The 27770-nt window shown below is 51.4% G+C and overlaps 1 protein-coding gene across 4 annotated transcripts in view; it reads right to left on the reverse strand.

Moving 5' to 3' along the window:
* Positions 1-222: 222 nt before the first annotated feature.
* ephb2b (eph receptor B2b) overlaps positions 223-27770 on the reverse strand; it is an 86323-nt gene continuing 58775 nt past the window's right edge. The window contains exons 4-16 of one of the 4 annotated variants that reach the window (XM_029150318.3): positions 25363-25518; positions 23338-23673; positions 14733-14857; positions 13784-13946; positions 12771-12879; positions 11983-12047; positions 10434-10547; positions 10069-10316; positions 7343-7558; positions 6850-6999; positions 5694-5887; positions 4789-4944; positions 223-4286 (exon numbers count right to left, since the gene is read on the reverse strand). In XM_029150318.3, the coding sequence (XP_029006151.1) occupies positions 4178-4286; positions 4789-4944; positions 5694-5887; positions 6850-6999; positions 7343-7558; positions 10069-10316; positions 10434-10547; positions 11983-12047; positions 12771-12879; positions 13784-13946; positions 14733-14857; positions 23338-23673; positions 25363-25518 (2141 nt within the window). In that variant the 3' untranslated portion in view covers positions 223-4177. Of the gene's footprint in view, positions 4287-4788; positions 4945-5693; positions 5888-6849; positions 7000-7342; positions 7559-10068; positions 10317-10433; positions 10557-11982; positions 12051-12770; positions 12880-13783; positions 13947-14732; positions 14858-23337; positions 23674-25362; positions 25519-27770 lie in introns of all 4 variants that reach the window. The other 3 variants (XM_029150316.3, XM_029150317.3, XM_029150315.3) reach the window with 3 other exon arrangements.

Below are 27770 nucleotides of genomic sequence, written 5' to 3' on the forward strand. Positions count from 1 at the left end.
TTTATAGTTTTTAACAACAAAATCTAGTCATGTTTTGAAACTAATTTAAATTAAATTTTTAATTAATAAATTTTATAGTATTTAATTTAAGCTTTTTTGTATTTTACATATACAGATTTTTTGTTTATATGTAGATTAAATCATATTTATTATTTTCTCTGAGAATGAATCAGACTTAATGCAGGAGTAGAAAGTAGGAGCCGATACATAAAGTACACATGATTGTTTTATAACAGATCTTATTTTTTTATTGAGGAGAGTCAAGTTGGGCTTTCCATTTTTAGAAAATAAACCAATGACAATATTACAAATAATGAAATTGTTACATCATTCACAGGGTTACAGTCAATATACATTTATACAGAAATACAGGCTCTCCCACATCAGTCACAGTGGTCTGAACCGGCACTGGTCTAGAATGTGGGCTTTACAAATCAAATGAACGAGTGGAGACCCATCCCTGCCTGCCTGAGCAGCCAGAGACATGGGGGGGGGGGGGGGGGGGGGGGGGCACTGTGTGATTAGGGGAACGCAGGTGGCGGCTCCCGTAGCGGTATGAAGGTCCACCAGAGGGGAAGACACAGGCTTTTTCTGGGCAGCAGCCAGTGTTTGTCCGTCAGCGGCCGGAACGCGGAGCTCTGCTGCGTGGCTCCAAGCGCCGCGCCACTAGAGGGCGCTCCGGCGCCACGGCCCGCGGGCGCCCGCACAGGGGCCATTTTCTGTGCACCACGGCAGGAGACGACCCGCGCCCGAGCGCAGTGGGTCCGACTGGCGCAGCTCGCGTCTGAGCAACGCGGAGCGTCCACGGTTCGACTCCGTCCTGCTGATATTGGCACATTGGGCCGAGCGAGGCCCGGTGAGTTCACTTCGCTTCACAGATGTAAGAGGAGACAGTACAGCATGTTCTGCTCAAAGTGTCACGATCACATTGCATCTTTTTTAATTTACAAAAGAAAAATCCAAAGACTGTTTTTTTTTGTTTTTTTTTTCAAACTTGAGAAGCCGGAGTGTGTAGCTGACACATTTTGGTGCTATAAACTAGGAGATTTCACAATAAAACTACAAAAAAGATTCTGGGAAGTGATCTGCAGGAAACAAATGTGTTACGAGCGAGGCAGGCGGCTGATCGAACGCACACAAACGCGTTTGTTGGTGCACACATCTTGAAATGACAAAGTTCCGGCTGATCCAATATTCACATGTATCCAACACTTCACTTCTGTAAAAACCCTCCAGCACGATGTGATCTGACCATTTATAAAGAGCAGTAAAAGGATAATCACACGCTGAGTCCTTTCATAACCCAGATTCATTAAAAACCTGTAAACATTTCTCTTCGCTGGACTGAGACACAAGCGTCTTCGCCCGCTGTCTCACAAACAGCCAGCCTGGTGCTGAAAGAAGCTCAGAATCACTCCAAACACTTGATGTAAGTGCGGCAATTTCTCCTCCTGCTGATCAGTGCTCAGCGTGAAGTGCAACAATATGTTTCTTTTGTGCCATTAAAATCATAAGATACATAAATACTTCATGCGGTGCTTGAAAACACTTCACATTCAATCAAAAGGTTCTCTGCAAAAAAAAAGAAAGTGGAGCCTGGAGAAGTTGAGCCGACGGTGTTGAGGGTCTGCATCGCGGAGCAGCGCCGCTTCTGCTGGCTTTTACGTCGAGCAGTAACTGTGCCTGACCATCCTAAGGCTGCTCCTTGCACAGGTTCAAGGATAAGTCCTTGATTAATAACTCAAAGTCTTGGCAGCGCCGGCAGACAAGCATCTTAATGAACTTTAATAGGGTCTGGAAACGCGGCAGCCATGTGTGGATTAATTTCTAAAACAACGTTAAGTGTTTTTCCTGGCGACGGCGTGTTTGCGGACCTCCAGCCTGAGCCTCGCTAAATAAAACTGATGAGCTGTTAAGTGCTGAGAACTGGAAAAGGAAGACGGCGTAAAACAGAGGAAACTACAGTAACTAAGCTGCGCGTTAGCATCAGCGGCTTCAGGTCAGCGCATCACTCCTCGCCCGCTCCTGATCCGTGACTCAGGTTCCGTGTGTTATAAAAGCATCTTGGGGAATATTTGTGTTGATGTTCTGTAAATAAAAAAGGCCCTGCAGGTCTGGACTCAAACTCTGGACAGACAGAGACAGAGACGACGTGGGTGCAGTAACTGAGGTTTCAAGGATATTTTTGAACAAGGGCTTTGGTGCTAAAGCTGCCTGGAGCATCAAAAACTACAAAATCCAAGGTTTTGGTACGAGCGACATGGAAGCACTGTTCAGTCGGCAGCATTCCTTTTCCAGCATCAGGATGAGACGGGCACAACTGCTCCACCGCCCCGCTGCTGCTGATGCTTTTAAAGCGGCCGAGACGAAACCGGACAACTGGAAGCCGACAGCGCGGAGATCAGTGGCGGCGGCAAACAGGTGGCCGGCAGGCGTGCGTGATCGCGGGGAGAGGGAGGAACCGCCGTCCACGGGGCGACCGCGGCGGGCGCGGCCGCGGCGGGCGCGGCCGCGGCGGGCGCGTCTGAGCGACGGCGCACAGCTGGACACCGCGTCTGGAGGCCGGTGAGGCCGCGTCACGGGCCGATCTCAGCTCAGAGGAGTCGAACTCCACCTCTGAACCCACAACCCCAACGACATCAGCAAACACTGTTCACAGAAAACACGCAGGAAATACCAGCCAGTTTCCTCATCACGTCCAAAAATAAACTCAAAGCGTTGGTGGAAGATCCGGAGTGAGTCAAAGAAAAGACTCTAAATAATCTAAAAGGTGATAATAATCATAATAATAATCATAATTCAATACACTTTATACAGAATCTGCAACACACTGCATTTTGTTTGTAACTGAACAAATGACTGATTGTGTTGTTTGTTTGTTAACTGTGTGTAAAATCACCACATGTGGCATCAAAACCTTAAAACGTTCAAAATTAAAAAATGTCTTAAAAAATCATCAGTGAATGAAACGCAGCCACACTCATCTCTGGAAAGTGTATCGAACCCCAGCGCTCGGCAAACAGATCAACACAGCGAAGTGAAGCGCTGGCTCGGTGTCGCACACGAGGCCCCGGCGCTTTAGGAACCAAGGGCGCCACCGGAGATTAGGGACGAGAGGGCGGATTATACAACGTGTACGTGAGCTGTGGTTCGTTGTGTGAACCCGTCAGATGCTTGTGGTCCGTTTTTCTTCTAAGCTTCTTTTCACTTCACAAAATAAACACGCAACAGGTTAAAAGAAGACGTGGTCGACGTGACGGGTCAGAACTCATTACGTCACGACAGCTCGAGTTCATGTGAGACGTACAGGACAGGATCACGACTGGGCTGCAAAGAGTGGAACAGAGAGGTGGTAGAAAACATTAGACGGCCAGACATCAAAGAAAGCGGTGTGTGTGTGTGTGTGTGTGTGTTTGGGGGGGGGGGGGGGGGGGGGGGTGACATCACAAACTTTCACACATTATAGAAAATTTCTTGCAATGAGAAAAAAAAACTTGTTTTGTTGATCTGTCTGTGTTTCTGACATCAGTTTTTTTTCATGTCCCATGGAAACGAAGGCCTCCTCTGCAGTCCGTCCTCTGTTTCCTCATCACGTCCAGAAATGAAGAAGGACACAGACGTGAGCGCGTCCGGGGAGGACGGCGTCGTCTCCTCGGCTCCTGCTCTTTGCTCCTCTGTTGTTTCGCCCTTTTAAAGGGTAGCTTCTCTACGCAGTCTGTCTAGTGTACAACCTTATGTCTTCTACTGTATACATTTCCTCAGGATCTTCGCCTTTGCTCGGGTTTTTCTTTATTTTCTTAAAATTTTTTTTTACAAAATTATCAGAACAAACTAACCCAAAAAAAGAAAAAGTTCAACGTCAAACGAAAGTTGGTGGAAGATTGAAAAATGTGTTGCTGGTCACTTCGAACCTCTCATGCTTCTGGCTCCAGAAGGAGACCGGCTGTGGGATGGGATTTCTGATGCTTCCTTTTGTTTCCCACAACTGTCCACAGCTGATCCCAAGGATGGAGGGAGACTCAGGATGTGGGGATAAGAGAAGGAGACGAGGAAGTGGAGGGGGGGGGGAAGCGGCCCGGTGGAAAGACCAGACCCAGGAAAGAAGAAAACACCACACGTCCCAGCGCCTCCTCCCAGAGCCTGCGTCCCGACGCCCCCCCCCCCGCTCCGCTCAGTGTCAGACCTCCACCGACTGGATCTGGTTCATCTGCGCCCGCATCATCTGGACGCTGTTGAGGATCTTCTTCTGGTGGCCTGCTAGCGTCACGCCGACCCTCAGGATGTCCCTGCGAGCGGAGACAGGAGCAGATGTCAGGACGACTGCGGCGTCTGCCTCAGAGGCGATGAAAGTAGGACTGAACAAGCTGAGGAACCAAACGTAACACAAGCCGACGCGACAGGGAGTTTAACGCAAAACAGCAGAACAAGCGTGAGTTATTGGAGCGTCTCAGGATCAGGGATCCGCTCGCGTTCATTCCTCACAGCATCTTGTGTTTTTTTTACTTCTGACTAAGAGCCCACATTCTGCCGCTTGCTCTCAGTGCTTCAAGCCGAGGTAGGAGATGCCTGCTGAGCACATGGCAGAGAATAAAGGGCACTGCTTTGGCTCGCAGCTATTGTGCCCACTGCTCAGTCTTGCAACTGAAATGTTACGATCTGCTAATTACACGCAGAGCAGAGCCATTCATATACGGGGCCAGAGGCAGAGTCTGGTGCTCGTTTAAGTGGGATCAGCAAATCCACCTCATGTGTTTCAGACCCAGAGCAGAAGGATTCATGGGCACTTACTCCATGGTCATCTGGGACACCACATCAAAGGTAGAAAAGTCAGCGCTGGCGAAGCTGTCCTTGTACTGGCCCATCTTGATGGCGTCCAGCCACTCGTCCACGGTGCTGAAGCTGGAGAAGTCCGGGATGCTGCGGTCCAGCAGAGGGAGGTGAACGCTGAAGGGGAAACAAGCAGGAGCTGTTAAGAACAAACACGATCCAAAGTGGCAGGTCCAAGATCCCAGCCGGCCCGGACCACCTGTGTGAGATTCAAACCCAACACATTTCGGTGCAGCTACGTCCCGCTGGCCTCATCCCTGAACCCAGATTTTCCAAAAGCGATTCCACATAAAGTGCAATTTTCCAAATGAAGTGATAGGATTCAAGGAGCCAATACATCCACTGAGTGTCTGTGGAAAATCTGGCTCTGGGTGCAGCTCTGCACCACAAATGAAAGTGCAGACGGGGGATAATGGAAATCAGTAAAGCCTGGCTCTCAGAGGAAACTAACACCCAGAGCAGAAAGGCTTCAAAACGCTTTGTTTCACAAAACTGCACAACTGATTGAGTCCAGGATTTGCCTGAAGCGTTCGTGGGAAGGATTTGATCTATCGAACCAAAAGGATTTAATTTACATAACCGCGTGGCGCCAGGAGAAACAAGAGACACTGTCTTCGGCAGCGGCGGCGGTGCCACGGACGGCACTGCAGCGGCACCGCGAATTTCCTGCTAGGAAGAGGAAGACGCGTTTTCTCTGATCCCATTTGCTCCGCACATATGTGAAAGCACGCTGGCGGCATGTGGGACGCCGACGGAGAGGAAACACGCGCACGCAGAGCATCCAGAGCATCCAGAGCATCCAGAGCATCCAGAGCATCCAGAGCGCCAGCGGCGGACCCACGCGTGGAACACAGACCCCCACTCACCCTGACGACAACGGGGTCATGGCCTTCAGGGTGTTGGGGTTGCGGATCATCTTGTCCAGGTTGTTGACGATCTGGCTGAACTTGGGCCGGTTGTTGCGGTCCTTCTGCCAGCAGTCCAGCATGAGCTGGTGCAGCGCGCTGGGGCAGTCCATGGGGGGGGGCAGCCGGTAGTCCTGCTCTATGGCGTTGATGACCTGCAGGGGAAAGCACACATCTCTAAAGGGAGCTGGGAGGTTCTACGAGAAGGAGGTGCAGCGAGGAGACGTTGAGACTCAAATGATTAACACCAGTGGAACACGTGAACGTTTTAGAAACATTCCTCCTATGACACAAGTATTGGCACCGACGCTCTCTGCTGTGATGAGCACATAACAAGAGCATCTGTGCCTCTCGCCATGTGGTGACAACAACTGCTCCAGTCTCGGCAGCTTGGAGTCGCAGGCGGGAACGACAGCAGAGCTACAGACTCTCTCCTGCAGGTCAGGAGGCCTCATCTGTGGCCTCCGGAGTGTTTAATACTTTCCCTCCATCCTATTATAACATATGTGGGACTTGGGCCGGTGATGTTGTTGCTCGGGGGGCGCACAAAGGTGGCGCACGCTTAACGGAGTGGAACAGCCCAGAGGACACTTGTGACGAGGACGCGCGATCCCCTGCTCATTATCGGGGCCATTAAAGGAGCTTCATCCAGACCCAGATTAATCTCATTCATGAGACCTCCAAACGAGGACCCCGATGGAGCAGAAACACTATCTGGAGCTGCTAATAAGATAACCGTTGAGGTCCTCAGTCCCTCTTAGCACATTAGTGTTCTCACTTTCAATTTGAAACTATTTTCATTATCTCCCTCCCCATAATTTGCTCTCTCCTCCGCAACCCAGAGGGAGATAGGAAATGGAGGCGGCAGTCAAGAGCAGAAATTGTCCACCGAGCGCTGCCGTGCATTTCCAATGATCTGATTACGACTCTGTGGCGAGCGTGGGGGAATTTCATATAATACCCACGTGTGAAGGCCACTGTTTAGCTACAGGAAAGACAATAACAAAATATACCCCGGAGGAGTTTAACACTAATAAAACAGGAAGCAAAGTCCGTATGTGTGGCTTCAAACGTAAACATCATCTGCAATAATGAAAGAAGACAGTAAAACTCATACATCCTGATTGGTCATGTCCCAGTAAGGCCTCTCTCCGTAGGACATCACTTCCCACATGACGATGCCGTAGCTCCACACGTCGCTGGCGGAGGTGAACTTCCTGTACTGGATGGCCTCGGGCGCCGTCCATCGGATAGGGATCTTCCCTCCCTGCAAACACAAGGGGCACAACCTCAGCGGGGGGGGGGGCGCACCGAAACCCGACCGTCACAGCGTCCTGGCTCCAGAGAGAGCCGCGTTCAGGGCCACAATGCTGAGAGTAACCCTAACTGCAGATACACAAGCCCCTGGGAGTAATGTGTGGTTCATGAAATCCTGGAGAGGGAGGAACAGGTGAAGGGGTTATTGTCTCCATAGAGGCAGCAGTGTGGGAGCGGAGCCTGCTGTTTGTGGGGTAAGTTAAACCCTTAGACGGCACCGGGGAATGAGTTAATGTGCGTGTGAGTCGGACCGCGGTCCACGCGTCAGACGTTGTGATGTGAGCGTCTCCTACCAGGGCGCTGGTGTAGGTCGGGTCCGACGTGTCGTCCTCCAGGAAGCGCGAGAGGCCGAAGTCCGACACCTTGCACACCAGGTTGCTGTTGACCAGGATGTTGCGGGCGGCGAGGTCGCGGTGCACGTAGTTCATGCCGGCCAGGTACTTCATGCCCGAGGCGATGCCGCGGAGCATCCCCACCAGCTGGATCACCGTGAACTGCCCGTCGTTTTGCTGCCGAACACACACAGGGTTCACGGGGTTCGTCTGTGGCTCAGCATTAATACTCCATGAGTGTGTTTGTATGAGATCACAGAACAAATACGTTTTTATTGTTTTTAATTATTTTATTGTGCCGTTCCGTTGACCGTGATGAGTTCTACTATCCCACACATTCAGATCCATGTGTGTGACCGCAGAACGTTTGGGCCGGGCCCATCTGGGTCTGGCTGCAGCCCCAGAGGTGCAGCTGTGCTTCCAACTGGGCACACCTGCACCCCCCCCCCCCCCCCCCCCCCCCCCCACCCCCACCACCACGCCGCCTGCAGGACAGAAGCCCCCGGAGCGCTGGCCGTGGACGGCTGCAGCCCAGAGGGCGGACGGGGACGGGGACGTAGCCCGCGCCGCCGCTCCACTAGCCTGTTTACCCATTCAAGCACTTTGCTGCTCATTAGCGGAGTGGGTGCCGCTCCTCACGTCGAGCTGCTCCTCCTGCTGAACCGCAGCAATTAAGCAGGATGCATTATTCATGAACCCTCCTCACAAAAACACGCCGCCACCAAACGTGAGAGCTGCGTTTGCATGTAGTCTAATTGGAAAGATTTCTGCAACGTCTTCGGGGTCAGTTTGTCTAGAAATGATAAGAGTTGGTTTATGTATGACTGTATATGTTTCATGGAGAGGCGCTCACTCCCTTTCCTCTTTCAGCTACAGTCGGCCTCAGATACAGTTCGTCCCTGATCGATCCATCCTCCCGTTCGCTGCCCTGCAGGTGTTTCTGCAGAGAGGGAGGCGATGCTTTAACAGGCAGCTCAGCACAAAGTGCAGCGACCACTTTAGCACCAAACCGGCAATCAAACCGGCAAAGACACAAGTCATGTTCAGGGGCTTCGACTCTGTCAGCGTTTGTTATGGTGAACTGTCACCTTGCAGTGTTGTGAAGACAATGTGCTGTCAGAGTGGTTTAGCAAACGTCTCCATGTACTGGACACAAACACTCCTCGCTGAGAGGTCAAGTCCCACAAACAGCTGGTGCTTCGCGTCTCCGGGGTCGGGACAGGATGCAGAAAAATGAGAGGCCGAGCCTGACGGTGGTTTTGATGCAGGCTGCAGCCAGAGCTTAGACTAATAGACCATTAGAAGATACTGAACGGGAGGAAAGAATGTCAAGAGTCTCCACTTTCAGACAGCAGCAGTCGAGTGCCGCTCAAATCTGCACCTACAGTACATAAAATTCCTTAAATCTTATTAGTAGCGTTCACCTGAACACAAAGAATTAAACTTTTTGCTTGAGCAGTTGGGCAGTTTCACTACCCATTTACAGAAAAATGCTGAGAAAATGTGCACAAACATTAATAGTGGATCTAAAATATATCATTATTTCAGCACCATCCAGAGACAGATGGTAAATGGCCGCGTGACGTTTCATCCCATCACCAGCTTCATTTTTAAATATCTGACATCTCATTTTAACTCCTGCAAAGTATGTGAATTATTAATGTGGGTAATAAATGGGGGAGCGGCCGCTTCGCTGTAATATCCTTCTGTGGTTAGATTATGAAAATTAAAAATACCATGAACTCGTAGGCTCTGGATGTTTCTCATTTGCATCCAAAGACAGCCCGACATAATCAGAGGCGGAGTGAATGCAAATCAGAAACAAAGAGATGTGTTGGAGTCGGTAACGAGGGAGATCTGGGCATTGTTTGATTTGCTAAAAACAATCCACGGATAAAATGTGAAATCCAGAGAGAAAAGCAAAGTATAAATTATCAGAACCTTTTCTGTAACTGTTAACTGAGAGCTGACAGGGGCTGCTGTGTGCATCATGTCAAATAAATGGACCCTGTAACAGGAAGAGGAATTATCAAATGAAAGAATAGTCTTCAAATATCATGAGCCATAACTTTAAATATCAGTCCATCCATTTATTAGACATGACTACTTGTCCAACAGAGGCTTGTGGAGAGCTGGAGCCAATCCCAGCTGACATCATCATAATTAATATTCTTAACAATGTGAAGGAGTCGCCTGCTTCAGCGGAAAAGAACTGTCCAGCGAATCCACTCAGCTGCAGTGTGTGAATATAAAACGTTCTTCGGTGAATAATAAACTGCGAGGCAGGTCGGGGTTTGACAGGCAGCCGCCGCTACAAAGGCACCGCCTGTCATTAAACTTTTTAGATCGGCGTCTAATTTCTGATGCTCGTCACAATAAAGGCCTCGATTCGGGACCTCGCGGATTCAAAGCCGCGGAGCAGCCGTCCTGTCAGACGTTGACACGGACCCAGAAATGACTTCAAGCAGCTTCAGCACGGAGCCGTCAGCTGTTTTATTAGCGGCCGCCGAATATATATCAAACAATGTCTAGTGTGACCTGGGAGCATTAGCAGGATGGAACTGTTTCATTAAATAGAACAGCTTGTCTGAGTGGTTTATATTTAGAAATAAGTTGACGACTTCCTGTTTGCTGTGTCTTAATAAATGTGAATCCATGTATGAGCTGCTACCACATGCAGTGCTTACCCTGAGGAACGAGTCCAGAGAGCCGTTCTCCATGAACTCCGTGATGATCATGACAGGGCTGCTCTTGGTGACCACGCCTTCCAGGTGGATGACGTTGGGATGGTCGAACTGGCCCATGATGCTCGCTTCGCTCAGGAAGTCCCGCCGCTGCTTCTCCGTGTAGCCGGACTTCAGCGTCTTTATGGCCACAAACATCTCGCGCTTCCCCGGCAGCTTCAGGTTCCCGCTGCACACCTCCCCGAACTCCCCTGAGGAGGCAGAGAGCAGCGTGAACAACCCGCGCAGCTTTCCATCTGGATGTATTTAAAAACAGCTGACCACCCGGCTGCTTGCAACCTGCACACACATCCAGATTTTTCCATTACCTGCACCAATGACCTGTTCAATCTTCACGCAGGATATATCAATCTCCTTGGCGAACTCCCTCACCGCCTCGTTGGGGTCCTCGTAAGTGAACGGATCAATATAAATCTTCATTCCTGGAGTCACTTGGAAAAAAGAAAGAGCTGCTACAATATTGGATGCCGGTGCCGGCTCACAGCCCTGTAGCCTTGACAGCCATATGCATTCTGGCACATTAATAACCAATTCACCTTGCATTCACACATTCCAGTGCAATTATAGGGTTTCTTGTTTGACATTCAGCCAGTGAAGGTTGGAAGATGGAGGAGGGCACGGTGGTTATGGCTGGTGCCTGGTGGCTACTGTGCACAGCGAGGACACAGTCGTGCCTCTGCTCTGTATTATAGATGTATTTATATAATCGCGGGTGCCATTAACACTCAGGAGAGAAACCTGGGCCCTAAATCAGGATCACTCAACTCCGCTCCATGAAATAAATTGGCTCTCCTAAGCTCTGATGCCAGGTAAATTGGCTTAAGGTGGCCTTAAGTGTTCAGGGACTAAAGTATCCAGAGTTTTAAATCCGATTATTCACCTCCACATCAGACCTGAGGCAATCTGAAGGGATCCTGAACCGATGCTCTAGGCGGTGCAGAGCTGGAGGAGCCTGCACGTTTGGCAAGCTATGTGAAAAACATGCTGCAGAGATGAACAGATGGAGAGGATCTCACCAGGCAACCCCCCCAACACACACACACACAACCCCACCCCCTTCCTAAAACCCTGCAATCCCTCCAAGCCGAAGCCCTGTTCGACAGACCACCCTCCAACAATGGCAGAGACCACCAGAAACAGGGGCAGCAGCCTGAACTGCGAGCGGCGTGAGGACAGGATGCGCACAGGACGCGCTGGCTCTCTGCTAGAAGCTGTGACTGGCACACACTCATTCACAAAGTCAAGTTGTGGTTTTCATTAGCGGATTATACGGAGAACGCGTTTACCTTGAGAGCAGAATTAGCATGAAACAGATGAACCACGGTTGCAATTACAGAATCAAACAAACAAATGAGCATGGAGTCGTGGAGGGTGGAGGCGCTCCTCCAATCAGGCAGGAGGAGCACAGATTAACTTTCACATCCTTCACAGAGCGCGCTGAAATCACCTCGCTGCTCGTCCTTAGATTTGTGTCTGCGCTATTGTCATCTAAGCTCTTTCATTCAGCAAATCTTTTGAATTTCTGCACAATAGCAAATGGCCCCTGTGGTATTAGTGTTCTCACAGTGTTGACGTGACCCATTTCCACCACGGTGACTTTAGTTAACTCTCAGACGTAATGAGAGACAGGACTCGGGGCTCGACGCGGCTGAAGCCAGCGGCGGCAGGACTGCTTGAACGTGGGGGACGGACAAATTGAGTGGCCCTGCGCTGGGCCACAGCCAAGGACACGAGCCTGCAAGGTGGTCGTCATGGAGACAGGTGTGCGCGGCACCGGAGGGCTGAGTGATAGCCTAGATGACTGTGTGAGGCGGTCGTCATGGAGACAGGTGTGTGCGGCGGAGGCCGGTTACTCACTGTGGCCGCTGGTGTAGTGCTGCAGCTTGTCTGTGTATTCTGAATCGGCCCGGTCGAAGCCACGCCTCCTGAGGGAAAGACAAAGAACTGTAGCTCTGGCTCAAAGGCGGCGAGCGGGGAGGGGCGTGCGAGGATCAAACATGCAAACGCGACCCCGCGTAGACGTATCAGAACCACGCACGTTGGGAACTACGTGACGCGATGCAGGACAGCTCCATAACATCAACATCAGTGAGATGCTAAAATCAACAGCCGTTACGTAGATGTGTGCTGATCTGATCTCACCTGCACGAACAGCAGGGCTCGTATTGACTTCTTGTGAATAAAACACAAGTCTGGAACAGGTGGTCTGTGTTCAACATTTCATGCAGCTCTGAGAACCCTTATTGGCAGAACTGATGAGTTCAGGTTTCAAAGGAATCATTTCTGTATCCAAGCAAAGACTAAATGGCATCGTTTCCAATGACGCAATAAAGCAGATGACGTGAAGACACGTCTGACGCTGAGCTCAGGACATGTTTGGACTCTCACATGACTTCATACTGATGACGCTGCTGTTAATGGTCTGTGAGTGTGAGTGGAGACAGTGGCAGGTTACGGCCGCACCAACAACCTTCATGACTTTTGCTGTGACCTTTTCAGATCTGAACGAACTCGTGCAGCTGTTTCACATAAAGCCACTGTTACATTATTGAGGAGCAACAGTCTTCACGTCTCCAGCCTGTTCGGAAGTGAAGCTGGCAACGCGCTCGCTCGCACGCTCGCAGACGGAGACAGGACTGACTCACCGGTTGCACACGATGACGATCACGACCACAGCGATGAGGAAAACCAAGCCTGCAGCTGCCGAGCCGATGATGAGCGGCAGCTTCTCCTGAATGCTGGTGTTGTACTCCTCTGTAGGAACACAAGCACACGCGCGTCAGCTCAGACGTGCGGCGGAGCATCTGAGGGAGCGGCACTGGAACAGCCAGTTCCAGTGCGTGACGGCGCGGTCTCATCCACACATGACTTAGTGAGTGGCTGTTTACACATTGCTCTGTTTATCGTGTTGTGTTGCTGCTGATCCAGCGACGGCGCCGTGCGGCCTGACTGAGGAAAAACGCTGCCCGAGCAAAATGTAAATATGCAAATCAGCCACATTCACACATTAAGTTCTGTAATTTGGTTTGAAGGGAGACTCATTTTCACTCTAAATTCACCGCCAGCGTTTCCAGGGCTGTACTGCAACACTGGCTAATCAGCACCCACTTAAACACACGTCTCCAAAACAGAGCGTTTACTCCAAACCCAAACTGAAAACAGGCTTTACATCCCTGGTTTACTCAATATTTATAGTTGTGAGCCTGCTTGGTGCCTGCTGATGCTGGAATGTGCATCCAGGAGGCTGGAGACTAATGATGGCCGCGGGCTGAGGGGAGGATGTTGAGAGGGGAAAACCCAGGCCCGGCCTCCTTCACCGAAGCCCAGCGAGTGCTGAATCCCCCATCGTGTGACTGCAAGGATGAGACGACTTCAAGCGTCCCTTAAATTAAAACCTATGGAGTCCCAGAGTAGTAATTATAGATTATGTGAGCATAATGTGACAGATGTTTCCTGAAAACACATCATCAGAATCAGAACATGCCTCCTCTGCCTCTGGGGCACCTGTGTTTTCCTGCGCATCGGCTTTTCCACAGCAGGACCGCCCGTCTCTGCTGCAGCTGTCTGGCTCCGTATTACACTACGCGCTGTCCACGGGCCACGCATGAAAGGCGCTAACAGCTCTGCGTGCTTTGGGAAACATTGGCCGCATTCTCACCCACAGTCATGGTCTGGAAGTACATTTTGCCGCTGTAGCGTCCAAAGCCGGCCACGGTGCGCGCCCGGACCTGGAACACGTAGATGCTGCCCGGCTTGAGGCCGCGGGTCACCACCGTGTTGGTCTGGCTCCTGATGGTGGTCGAGTTGTATTCCGACTGGTCCTGGGAGCGGAGGACAACAGGGAAACAGGATCAAATCACAGACACATTCATTTCAACATTTATTTTCCAAACGTATATAATAGAATATGAATAATTTGGGATGTGTGGCAGCAGCAGAGCTGAAGGCAGCGGCGGTGGCAGTTTGAGGTCAGAGCCGAGCCTTGTGCTGATCAGAGCTGGATTTCAGCGGCGTCCTCCTGCTCGCTGAGCGCTGACGGGGCCCAGAGTGAAGACTGAGACTCTTTCAGCCGCTGCTCGGTGCTTCTTCTGAGCCGCAGCGTTTTGACAGCTCTCTCCAGCAGTTTCAGTGAAGGGAATTATATTCAAAAGTGGAACGACTCAGCGTGTGGACGGCGGCTCCGTCGACGCTGTGCATATATGTGCACATGCGTCTGTGGGGAAGTGTGCGTCTCAAGGGCCCCTGTGTTTGAGTAGCAGCCGTCTGAGCATGCGTGAGATCATGCAGATTGTGCACTGCTCCCACAGCACTCACTGCACCACTGTTTCAACCACAAGTCCCGGCTGCACAGCGGAGCCGGGGTTCCTTTCCCAGTGACCGACTGTGATTGAAATTGAAACAGAACGAACAGAGGTTCTGTTCTGAAGTAATGTTCTGAAGCTCTACATCCCCCGATGATGGGACGTTACGCAACCGAGTGCAAGTACAGTAGCTCATTCAAATATACCACTGAGCACGCGAGCACGTTGTTACCATTAGCACAGCATTTGTTTCGCTGGACGGAGACTAACAGAACACAAACCTACATTTACATGAATGACTGATACCTTCTCATAAAACTGGAGCTCATAGTCCAGGATGACTCCGTTGGGCTGGTCAGGCTGGGACCAGGTGAGAGTGATGCTGTCCACACTTCGACTGACCTGGTGCATTATTGAGACGGTGGATGGAGCTGTGAAGAGAGAGAGAGAGACACACACACACACACACACACACACACACACACACACACAGTCACGCAAAGAGACTTTTACAGTGCCTTTAATCCGAACTCTGAGATGTGCCTTAACGTCTGTGCCGCCTCCGTTTGGAGGGTCTCACCGCTACGCGTGCGTTACGAGTTACAACACGGCCCGAACCACATAAGCAGCCTCTCGGGACTTCCCAGCACCAACTGTGACGCTCTCGTGATGAATTTGCACTTGTCAAACTGTTGATGACAGACCGCCGTCCTCAAATAAATCACTGTAAAATCACCAGGCCACCACACGTTATGGTACATAAACTAACAGAGGCACAAAGAATCCCACGTTTCTCCGTTCAGAATAACAGCACAGACGGAGGCTCAAGCCACTCAAACCCCACGCTTTACTCCCAAAGCTTCGAGGAAAGGCAGAGTTAAAGCTAAATGGCTGCTTACATCACGGGTGGCCTATTATAGTCCTGTAGAGCCCATTGAGTCAAAGCGCTGTTCGTCTCTCTAGTACAACCGTGAGGTCGGGGGGAGGCGATCACCTCCAGTCCTCCAGCAGCCATTAAGATTAGTTCAGGGTGCCGTGGGTGAGTGTAAAGCTAAGAGACGCTGAGGAGAATGAGCTGTGTCTGGGGAACCTGGCACCGGCTGCCGGGCCTCTGTGTGAGTGAATGAGCGGGTGGTTTCAGGAGTCAGAGGGGGAGATTTATGGACAGCGAGGCCCACGCTCATCCCTTACAGGCCCGTCACACACACACGCACACACACACACACACACACACACACACACACACACACACACACACACACACACACACACAACCACACACCACCACACACACACACACGCACACGCGCACACGCACACACGCGCACGCGCGCACACACACACACACACACACACACACACACACACACACACACACACACACACACGCTCCCCTGAGCCCCGGCAGTAAAGACACACGTCCTCTACAGAAAAACCCACCGGCGGAAAAAGGCGACCGCCATAATGTACGACTCTACGGCTGCATGTGTGTGTTTACATCTCATATAAAAACCTATTTATTTAGCTGCAGCACATATCAGGAAATGCTTACAACACCGAGCGGAAAATTTAGTGCGCGAGTGACCGAAGTGACTGGGAGCCGGTGAGAAGGGAGCGTGTTTATGACCTCACTGGTGCTACTCAGCTAATCAGCAGAGCCGCGTGCGCCCTCTGACACGCACACGCATCCGTCTGAGCCGACCTGCGGCCGCGGCGCTTATAAACCAACACGCCCACAGCCTCACGTGTTGCAGCAGCCGCATAATAAATGGACGTCCTGTGCTTCATCTCGTCCAAGCACTTACGCCACGACGGCCGCGCGCATGCGTTGCGCCGGAGCCGGAGGTGCACTAACGTATACAGGATCCAGCCAGGACAGTGTCAGGAATCCTTCCCATCTCGCTGAACTCACCAGTTTGTTTGCAGTTGGGAAGCGACAGCCTAATAAGGCAAACAGTTATTCCAAGGGAGGCTCACGAGTATCCCGTTACGGATGTGCATATATTCAGGACTGCCACATGGCCTCTTCCTGCATAGCATTTCCATTAAACACACGGCGCAGCCATGCCCAGTAACCCAACACGGGCCCGAAACAAAGACCGCTCATGTATTCATGTGCAGAGGATGGACACGCGCCAGGACGAGGAGCCGCTGCTGGAGAACTAACTGATTAACGGCGGCGCAACGGAAAACAAACAGCGAGGTGAACGGAGCCGGAGCGTCGCGGAACCGGCTCTGGAGCCAATTTCAGGTCAATTAGGGCACACATTTTAAGCTAAGCCCTCGTTCCACCGATTGGCTGCAGAATGCGGCGGTTCGGAGCATCGTCCACACGCACAAGCCGCACGCACAGATCTCCTTCGTGCACCTCGAATCGAGTCCCCAAATCGAATCCAAATCATCAAGTGCCCTAAGACTGTTTCCACCAAGTGCATCTGTAATTTAGAGGTTTGAGTAAATACCCTTTCCATTGTATCAACAACGCTCACTGATTTATGCCACTAAATGCATGTTTTAGCTGTTTCAAGCTATTTTCCCTGTTGTCTCAGCAATTATATGAAATCATGCGGCTTGCGAGCTATTAAGGACAATTAGAAATGAACGTAGATGCAAGCGCTCCAGTCATTTATGTGATAAGTCATCGCTAAGTCAACTCGGTGGGTGAGCTGCACGTCCTGGGTGCTTTATTTATACTTTTTCTCTACACTATAGAGTCTATGAAGGTTCTTAAAACGTACAATGACAAAGTCAGGGATTGTACGTTTATATGATTCAATTTAATGGCTGGATTCAGAAGACAAATGGCTTTAATGAAGGCGACCCTAGCATGAACGCTTTACGAGTTTCCCCATATACCACGGACGAGGGAGCGCCGGACACGGACGTGTGGAGGTTCTATGAGAGCCGGAGCTGCTGAAAAACCCCCACAGCAAGAAGAACTGAGCAACCAGTGAATCTGCTGCACCCTTGGGAGGGTCCGACCCGAACCCTCAGGACTGTGTGTCACAGCCTGTTTGTGAGTGGAGTGGAGCGGAGGCCCCAGCTGTTGTCCAGGACTTAGGTTTCAGTCCCTGCGTGATCACTCAGGCTGGATCTGGTCTGAACGACAGCGCTGTGGCGTCGGCGCTGGCTCAGCTACACAGCGCAGAGGCCCGGCTCCCGCTAATAGATGTTTTACTGGTTCGTTTGAACACCTGGTGGCTCTCCTAATCGATGAAAGGTGGAGTTTACGGGGATATTTCCACTCATTTAAGTCCAAGCCGATTTAATGGGGCATGCTTCTGCTAACACACACGCAAAGAGAGGCTTTGATCCGTCCTATTAATTTATATCGTCTTTGCTTTTATGACACGGCTCTATTTTGGTGGGCTTCTTCTGGCTCGTCTGAGCCGCCGAGGAGTTGACGGGCATTTTCATTAAGCGAGCTGGTGAAGTGAGACCAATGTGGACTGATAGCAGACGGACGGACCTGAGGCGCGGTTTCCCGTTTCAACGAGGCCTCTAGCAGGGGAAGTGCAGCGTTTCAGATCGGCAGGAAGGGACTTCATGATCTGAAACCGCGGCGAACAACACAACCACTGTACGAAACGAAAAGCAGAACCCTGAGCATCTGCCTCAAGGCCTTTGGTCAGCATCTGTCCAGCTGTGCAGATACATGTGGCTCTGGTTCGATCAGACACTCTGGTTCAGAGTGCAACGCTGTGATTTAGTAAAGATGGGGGAGGTAGCAGGAACAGGTCAGGGCTCGTAAATCCCTTCCCTTTCATTGTAAAAGTTTGTTTCCCGACAGAGGAATCCCTCTGAACCAGCTGCTCCTCCGCCAGCAGCCTCGCAAACAGGCTGCCACCGCACCGCTCTCCCCGGCTGCCGTCCGTTTACGAGCTGCATGTCGGGATGTCTTAAAGGCAGAGGCCTGTATTTGCGCGTACTTTTAGCGCGCTGGCAGCCTGCCGGGCTCCAGCTGAAAAGGATTGTGGCTTTTACATCCATAAAGATTTTCCAGCGCAGTAAAGCTACAAAAGTGAGATTTCGGCGCATCGAGCTTTAAACCATCTGCGCTGAGAACGATAGTACTTTCATATACAGATGCCTGCAGAGGTTACGCTTTAAATCTAAGCCCAGCCCGGAAAATGTGCACACGGTGGATGTGGATACGTCTGTGGAGACAATGTTACAGAGGAAACGAGAGCGAATCCTCTGCAGCCGCGGAGCCAACGCTCCTCTGTTTAACAGGCTCCGGCGGTGGTTACTGCTGAATACACGCCTCAGTGTTCCATGCTGTTTGATGTTTGCAGGGGTTTGTGTAAATCTTTACAGCAGTTACTTAATGGAGCCATCGAGTTAATGTTCATGTTGTAGTTTTACAAATACAGACACTCCTTCAGGAGTTTAGTTGATCTCCTGGTGACGCCCACAGTACGGATGCCTCTGTTCTGGTACCAGTCACACAGTGGGTCGGTTGGAGAAACTGTTCTCCATGAACCACAGACGCTGGTTTGATTCTTTTTTCTGAACAAGGAGCAACTTGCTGGAGTCTAAGTGTCTCATTCTGGGTCTAATTTCTAGGTCTGAGCTCCAAGTGACTATTCGTAAACGAATCAATACAACTTGAAATTGAAGGGCTGCTGTGTCGTCCTGACTCTAACAACAACACAGTTCACTTAAAAGCTGGCTGTGGTCTTTCTCCTCCTCGGGGGAGATTTGGTCCAGAGAGACGCAATGTTCGAGCTGTCATCTGCATGTGAGTTGTGGAATTAGGGGTTTGAGTCAGAGCTCTGGGGGAGAGGGAGTCCTTTTAATCAGCAGGCTGCTTCTCTGCATTTAAACAACTTCGAACTGGCATCTACAGGGAGAAAACCTCCCGAACCACAGAAAGCACATCAATACGCTGCGATGCTGCAAATTAAGTGGGCTCGGGTCCTTGTCTCGTTGACGAGGATCGAAACTCCTCTGTTTGCGCCAACGTGTCAGAAGCTGCTGCAGCGAAACGAGTTTGAGCGGAGAGCGCGTTCACGCTGGGAAACACGCATGCGTTTGCGTTTTCTTAAAGGACGGGACGAGCGCCGGAGCATCTCCTTCCTGGCGCTGCTGACCCACATTCAAACACGCCCGCTACAGAACGCACGTTCAGCATGTTCTGTGAGCGCGATGGGAGACGACATTAAAAAGTGAGAGGCATTAGTGACATCTGAGCAGGATGGAGAGGCAGCACGTCGGTGGCAGCGGCTCCCAGACAACGACAGCTCTGTCTGCAGCTGCCTTGGAGGGAACATGTCCTCATCCACACATCCACCACAGGAATCTGAACTTCAGTGTTGGCAGAGACGACAGCAGAGAGACGGGGGTGTTTATATCACATCCATTTGCTTAATTGGGGAAGTTAACTCCATAAAGTTTATGTAAAAAATCATAAATACAAAAACATAGTGCTGATTGGGTCACGGACCCTCTTTGTGCCGCACGCTTTATTTACTATCTGTTTTAATGATCATCATCATCAAGATCGAGGACGTAAACAGTAAATAAATGACCACAGCAAAGCGCCACCAATTATTCCGCCTTTTCAGTAAACGCCTAATGTACTCGGCTGTAATTAACTGCATATTCATTGCATGTTGGCCTTTACAGCCCTGCGGCCTTTTAGCCTGCATTTGTATGCAGGCACAGCGCATCCTGGAGGAGGTGCATGAAGCACACACAGGAACACGTCCTGACAGCTGTGTGCTGATCCTCTGGAGGAGTGATTCATCTCTACAGGTTGTTTAAAGTCGCCTGATGACGCGTGCCGCACACTTCCACCGCAGCCTGGACACGTCTCTGTGCTGCAGAACCAGCAGCCTGAGCAGAGCGGGTTCTGTCAGCGCGGTGCAGAGCAGGGCACTCTTCTTCCTGTCCGTGACCCCCCCGCGCGTACGCTGGCGCCCAGCATATGTGCCCTCCCCACACCTTCTGCTGCTGTCACTGCACGACGTGTGGACCGGCGCTCCCTGTCTGACTCCCAAACCACCTGTCTCTCATCCTCCTCATCCATCTCTGCTGCTGCTGCTGTTTATTTATAGCTGAACGCTCAGGAGAAGCTGCCACGTCATTCTCACACGCGGCCACTGTGCACTTTCAGACCGGCGTCATCGTCCTGAAGTCGGTGAAGGCCGGTGTTGTTCTGTCCCACCTTTGTGGCCCCAGAGCTTTTCACACCACAGCCCAGTGGAGCAGCTTAGTTACAGCAGACCTGGGCAATCTGGACCATAATTAAGCCATAAATCTTCCCTGGACCACATGAAAAGGCTGCACCTGAAGCCCCCCCCACCCTCCATTCACGTGCTCCACTTCCTTTATCAGCCACTTCTCCTGATAAGAACCCAAATCAGCCCCTCTGCTCCTCCACGGCATTAGCAGTACACACGGCGGCTCACCTTGACTTAATGAAATGCCTAAACAAATATGTCCTCTAGAATCTAATATAGCCGCCACTATAGAATACAATATGCCGTCTGCATAGGGTATGCAGAGATCCAATTTATCTGCGCTGCAGCTCCCTCTCAGTGCTCCGATGGCTGCGTTCAGTGAGCAGATTATCTCTGCTATGCAGCTGAATTGATGACAGCCGCTCAGCAGAGAGCTAGCAAATAAAGGCAGTCACATCGTTTATGTACTTTAGCTAGTTATTATCTTTTTGTTTACCCCAAAGCCGGAGTCTCATCTGTAAACAAGCTGCGTCTGAGCAGTGACGGCTCCGTTTCCACCGAAGCCTTCCTTCAACTTAAAGCGAGCCGTTTCTACGTCATGTGGACAGATGCCTGCATAATTGTTGACATGCATCAATGTGTGGAAACATGAAAAGCTGCATGTGTTTGTATGTGCTTCTGTGCCTCAGAGTCTGTGAAACAAACACGGCAGCATGAAATCACACACACACACACACACACACACACACACACACACACACACACACACACACACACACACACACACACACACACACACAGTCTCTCTCGACTGCAGCTCATGGTGTGAATGTGGTTTAGTAAAAATTATCACTTCATACATTCATAGATGCGGCTCAGCCGAGGGACGAGGGGAATGTGAGACAGGAAACGGAGTCTGAAGTGCAACGGAAAACATCCATCTCACAATAAAGCAGCGCACCAGTGCAGGGAATAGGAACGTGGGTGTTGGAAACACATCCTCCAACACATCATTAACTCATATCACGGGCTTTGCATATATTTGCATGTGCTGTATGAGAGACCGCTCTGATCAATGGTCTCTCACCTGGTTGTCATGGGCCTCACACACTGTGTTGTGTCCCTGGCTTTGCAGCTCGTCCTCCTGCTCATTTAATGTCACGCTAAGAGAGTTTTATAGACAAAGCAAAGATGACTTACTGCAAAAAGGGCCTGAAGCTCAGCTCAAGGCTCCTGTGACTTCTTCACAAAGTTTCGGGACTCCTTCTGTCTGGCGTGACAGCATGTGATCAGTCACGTCCTCCATCAGACAAGCACCTACAGACGGGGAGGACGAGCCCGCTGGGCAACAGAGGGTGGTGTGTGCTCGACTGGGTACGAAGCGCCAGCCCCTGACAACGGAGGAGGCCGCTCTCTTTAGACACACCTTCGTGACCCTCACATTTGGCCGCGGATGCTCGCTAACGGCGACCGGCGCACGTGGAGTTGCTCGACGCTGCAGCTCTGGGCGTTACTGTTCTCCTGTTCTCTGTGTGGGAGGGAGGCCCAGAACTGCCTGAGGTAATTAGGGATGACATGATGTTTATGTAACCTCCAAGCCTCACAAACTACATGCAATTACGGGCTCCTGGTCCCCGTGACCTCAGCCCTGTAGCGCAGCCCCGCCGCCATCGCGGGAGCGAGCGCGGCGCCGCGGCAGCGAAGGAGGCAGGAGTTGAGCTCTTTTCACAGCTCCCTGCGACGCAACGTCTCGCTGCTTAATCCAAAGTGACGGCCACTTGAGAGGCCCCTTGGTTTCTGCTTGGACCCCTCTGCAGAGAAGCGGGTTGGGGTGGCAGGCTCACTGCGGCCCGGTGAGAAAGCGCGGGCAGGGGCCTCATTACAACGCTTAACTGCACTCACAGGCCCTCATTAACCCACCACACCAGTGACTCAAATCAAAACAGACAATAAAAAGAGGTCGCCGGTCCAATAAAGGCCTCATTTCTGTGTGTGACTTGTGAGATTTAGCATTGTGACCGACTACTTTGTGGAAATTTGATACAGATGAACAGATTTCTGTAAACAGTGAAGTTTTCTACAAAGGGTCAATTTATGGGAGGAAACCTCGTCTCGATTGCTGTGCACACTTCCTATTTAAATGCTTCCATGCCGGCATCTGGACATCTGGTAATTCCAGAGGAAAATAATGAGCGGGAGGGCAGTTAAACAAAACCCAATATATCTGCCGTCATAAAAGCACAATAACACAAAGCTCTATGTGGCGCAGTCACAGCAGACTGCCCACGGTGCAGAGGGACGCATGGGGGGGGTGACAGCCGCGTATGTACGTCGCCAATGAGATGCAAGGCCAGCACAAAGATGATGCCCAGCTCATCAGCGCCGGGGGGGGGGGGTCTGATTGAGACAATTAAAGAGCAAATCAATGCCGCTACCTCCGAGAAATAATGAGAGATGCAGCTGACTTCAACCGCAATCGCACAGCAGAAGGAACAAACAGCTCCGCTCGCTGCTCAGGACAGATTTAGGGGGATTTTGAGGTTGGGAAGGAGCGGCTGCTTTTCATTAGGCCGCAGACTGGGGTTGGACGGGTAGCCTGCTGTTGTTGACTGCAGCAGCGTTGTAGTTCATGAGGGAGCTCATGCATGTTTCACACGCGGGTTTCGCACGCAGGAGGCGTCCGCCGTGCGTTATGTGCTCGTAGGTGACGGGTGTGGAGCACTTACCGGCCTGGTTGGTGGTGATGTTGACCGAGGCGTACTGAGGGGAGTAGGGGCTCTGGTCCGACACCCCGTTGACCGCCTGCACCTCGAACGTGTACTGCGTGTGTGCCAGCAGCTCGCTGATGTAGACGCAGCTGTCCGTCAGGCCCAGCTGCCGCGGCAGGAACTGCACGTTGTCGCCGCAGCGCGTGCAGCCGCCGCGGCCGCCGCCGCAGCTCTTGCAGATGATGTTGAAGACGACGTCCTCGCGGCCGCCCGAGTCGCGCGGAGGCGTCCACTCCAGCATCACCGAGGTCTCGTTCACGCTGGAGATGACGCTCTGCGGCGCCGAGGGGACGGCTGCGGAGCACAGGAGCCTGCGTCAGCGCGTCGTTCACACGGAGACCGGTGTCATGAGCGCTGAGGAGGTCACAGCATGTGTTTGGAGCCTGTAGCCGTGATCGGCCGGCTCCTTCGAACTCCTCCATAACGTGATCAGGAGCTTTTCTAACTAGAACCAGATCCATGTGTGAATAGAAAGGAGGCAGTAAAGTTTAGTACTATTCACATGCATTTTTATCCAAACTACAACAAAGCAAGTGAACGGTTAAAGTAAAGCCTTGATCATAGCTGATTCCACAAAGGGAGTGAATGAATTTGGATCCAGAGAATAGTTTAGATTGGGTTGAGGAAGCTGAGCTTCGTCCTCACAGCCGCGCGTGGAGCATAATTACCATCGGCCCTAAATAGCTTCCACACAGGAGCTAAACACGCCGCCTCCCTGACATGAGCTGAGCGCGTTCCAGCGCGGCAGCGCCTCCTCCCTCGGGACGCCCATTTACACCTTCTCATTTTCCATGCTGGTGTCCACTTTGTCAACTGTTTTCTTAACGTCGCTTCTTGACTGTTTTCTCACGGAGCCTCGTATTGAGTTACTGAAACATTCCTCGCAGCTACGCATTCCGGGCTGGAAACTTCCCACATGGTGCTGCGTGTTGAGCGACAGGTCAAACAAACAAACAGTGAGAGTTGTCTGTGTCCTACGACCTTGTGCACCTCATCGCAGGCGACGTCGCCTCCAGGACCGATGACTAAAGCCCGTGCACTGCTCCCGCGTCGCCCTGAACTGCCTCCATCGCGTCTCCCTCGCTGACGGCTTGGACGGAGCCCCGCGGCGGCGTCCCCTCCGGGGGAGGAGGCGGCCGCTCCGATGGGCCCGGTTCCCCGCTTTAACCGGGCCGGGCCCTGCTGCGCTTCATACGGCTGACGTGACGCTGCCGCTTTCTCATTCACAACAGCTGCTGGACTCCCAGAGCCAGGCTCATGCAAATCCCCTTTGTTGGAGACCATCAAATCTTTTCCCTCCTCTGTCTTTCAACAGGCAGAGAGGGAGAGCGAAGGAAAAAGCAGCAGCACCACGTTGAAAGGGCCTTTTTTTCTGGCTCACCCTCATTTTGTTTCACTTAGAACACTCTATGAACTAATTCTCACATGCACAGTCCCTCTCCGTCTTTACGCCTTTTACATGTCTTTCCCCAGCAGCTCAGCCCCCCCCTCCCTCCCTCGCTGTGCTTTGCTCTATCCTTCCATCCTTTTCTCCCTCTCTCTCAACCTCAATGTCAGACTCAAATACAAATTCTAATTCAAACAGCTTCATTGGCATGACAAGAGAGAGTCCTGCCTGGGCCCATTCTCCGGGCCTGACCCCTCACAAAGCTACGAGCTCTGGCCCAGTAACCTCTGGACCTGTTGCAGTGCGAGCTGTAAGATGTTGAGGAGGGGCGGCCGAGCCTGGTGCCGGATCTGATCCGGGGACGAGCTCACTGTGGGCACGTTCGTCAGCGCGGCGTCTGTGAGGGACAGCTCTGACAGCCCGTCTCTGTTCCGAGTTACACGGACGACCGCCGCGCTTTGATCCCGGCTCCTCTGCTCGCGGGCGTGAGTTGTGAACGTGTCAGAGCTCTCGTTCACTGAATCAAAGACGCATTCACGTCTTTGTGCTTTAAGGTTGTTAGAGTGGCTGTGCAGTGGGGTTGGAGCCGTACGTACTGGTGCAGGGCATCATGAGGGGGTCGGAGTCGGTGCGATAGTATCCGTTGCGACAGATGCAGTTGATGGCGCCCTCGCTGGTCGTGCGACTGTTGATGGGACACTGCAGACAGGGATCGTCTCCTTGAACGGGCTTGAAGAAGCCTGACGGACAAGCTGCGAAGTAGGAGAGGAGACATTCAGGACACTGACACCATCATAGCCTCGGAGTAAAAGTTAAGCGTGAAAAACACTGATATACATATATTTAATATATACTAGTGAGATAAGATCATCTCCATTAATCCCCAGAGGAAGTTCAGGAGATAACAGCAAAAACTCAAAGATGGTGAATTTACACAACGGAGTCATAATAATGTAAATAAGTGATAATAAATCGACAGTAAGGTTAAATGTTGTGTAGCCTGTTTAATCCAATCAGACACATTTCGGTGAGTTACAGAAGCTGCAAAATGATCAGAATTGAAAACAAACAGGTCAGAAGAAGGCAAATATACAGTAAAAACAGTGAGTGGCTGCAGAATGAGAACACGCCTGAGTGAGCGCGTGCGCGTGAAGCGACTGTGGACAAATATGGCAACATGTTATAAGTCGGCTTTGAATTATTCACTCTGCCTGAGACGTCTCCAAAGTGGCCCCGGCTTGTGTTTACAGCGCTTCCAGGACGGGGAGGAAGACGAAGACGCCGCCGCGGCCATTAAAAGCTGAGCGCGAGCCCTCGCGCAGGTGAATCACAGGCTGCGGGAGTCGTACGCACACGGGCGAGAGTCTGTGAACGCCTCATCCTGAGTCACAGCTGCCTGAACCCAGCTGCTAAAATGCAACTCCCCTTCGCAGCTCACGCACCTGAGCTGCTTTTTCCCGTCTCGGGCCAAATGAGCCGCGGTTGCGCTCCAGGTGGTCCAGCGAGCACCTGGCTCGCTGATGAAAGGTGAAGGTAAAAACAGAAAAACCTCCGGCCCCTCGGCGTTGTTGTTTCTCCTTTAGTTACAGCGAGGAATTATTTACCAAGTATGAAACCAAACAGAAATCTCTCTCGCTCTTCGCTTCGCCGTGAAGCGCTGCTTGAGGTCTGTTCTGTTACTGTATATTCGGAACCCTGTTTCCTGTAATGAGACTTATTCATTCAGAGGCTTTGAGCAGTCAGGATGGAACCAAGCCATCGGTGCCGTCGGAGGCAGAGCGAGTCCAGGTCTGAGCCCGTGTTTATTTGGAGCAGACGCTGACGCACCCTTTATGCGTCGTAACCTCAGAGCAGCGCCGTGTAAATGAAGCCGCCGAAAATGAGCCTGTCGTCGTGAAGCGCTGAAATCAAAGGCCACAGTCTGTCTGAGGCGGACGTTGGATGTGCTGTTCAATAAATAAACACTCGCTCCAACTGTGGGGAGGACGTCTGTGGCTGTGTATTTTTGTTGCTGACTGACTGAGGAGATGATCTAGACGGATGTGCACCCCGACATGGGAACGCATTCATATTTTCTTTTCTGTTTACGCCAGAACGCTACAGAGCAGCATGTGAAGTGTGCTTCAAACGCCTCCTTTTTGTTCCTGCAAATATTAGTGGCACCGAGAGCGATTCCACAAAGGAGCCGAACTAATCTGAACGATCTCTTCAGCGGGTTTCACCCCCGACGTGTTTTTCTCCTCCCGTGATTGATGGAGTGAACGGCTGCGGGCGCGGGGAGGAACATGGGGCCGTGGACATTCACGCTGCCAGTCAAAAGGCTCTGAATGAGCCGGCAGCGGCGACGCGGGGAACCGGGATCGGACCTCGGCGGCGCAGCGAGGTCCGAGGGGGCGAGAGACAAAGGGACGAGGGAGCCCAGGAATGCAGCGCGTGAATGGAAGCGTTGCAACAGTAAACGATAATCCAACAATGACTTTAAATGCACACGCGCGTTCATTAGTGCTGCTGAAGCCACATGGTGTTGGACTGTGCTCTGGTGGGAGAATTCACACCGACAACAACAACAGTTCCTCTGTTTCACACAAAAGCTTGTTTATACATTGAATTAGTCGGAACTTAAAAATATATATTCAAATAGTTAATAATACATCCTGAAAAATATGTAGCTGCAGATTTTGTTGTTACTCGTGTGCATTTTTTTGTTTTTAATTTTTTTTGGCATCAACACCAAAATAAGGGTTTTGCTTATAAAAATCACAAATGGGAAGTAAACTGATAATTATGGGGCAGAAAAGACGTGTAGTTGAACTGTCATCACGTGATGAAGTGACAGGTGCGTCCTCATTGGTCCGTTTTCCTGCGCCCAGCGCGGCGACTGGGAACCACCGCTGGGGCCGGAGCGCTTTCTGCAACCAGCAGATTCCCTGGACCGATAGAACAAAGCTGAAAAAAGCAACTGTGCAAACACCAGCTAGCGTAGCAGACGACCCCACATAAAAGC

This window comes from Betta splendens, chromosome 5, assembly GCF_900634795.4.
Source record: "Betta splendens chromosome 5, fBetSpl5.4, whole genome shotgun sequence".
In the NCBI taxonomy this organism is placed as follows: Eukaryota; Metazoa; Chordata; class Actinopteri; order Anabantiformes; family Osphronemidae; genus Betta; species Betta splendens.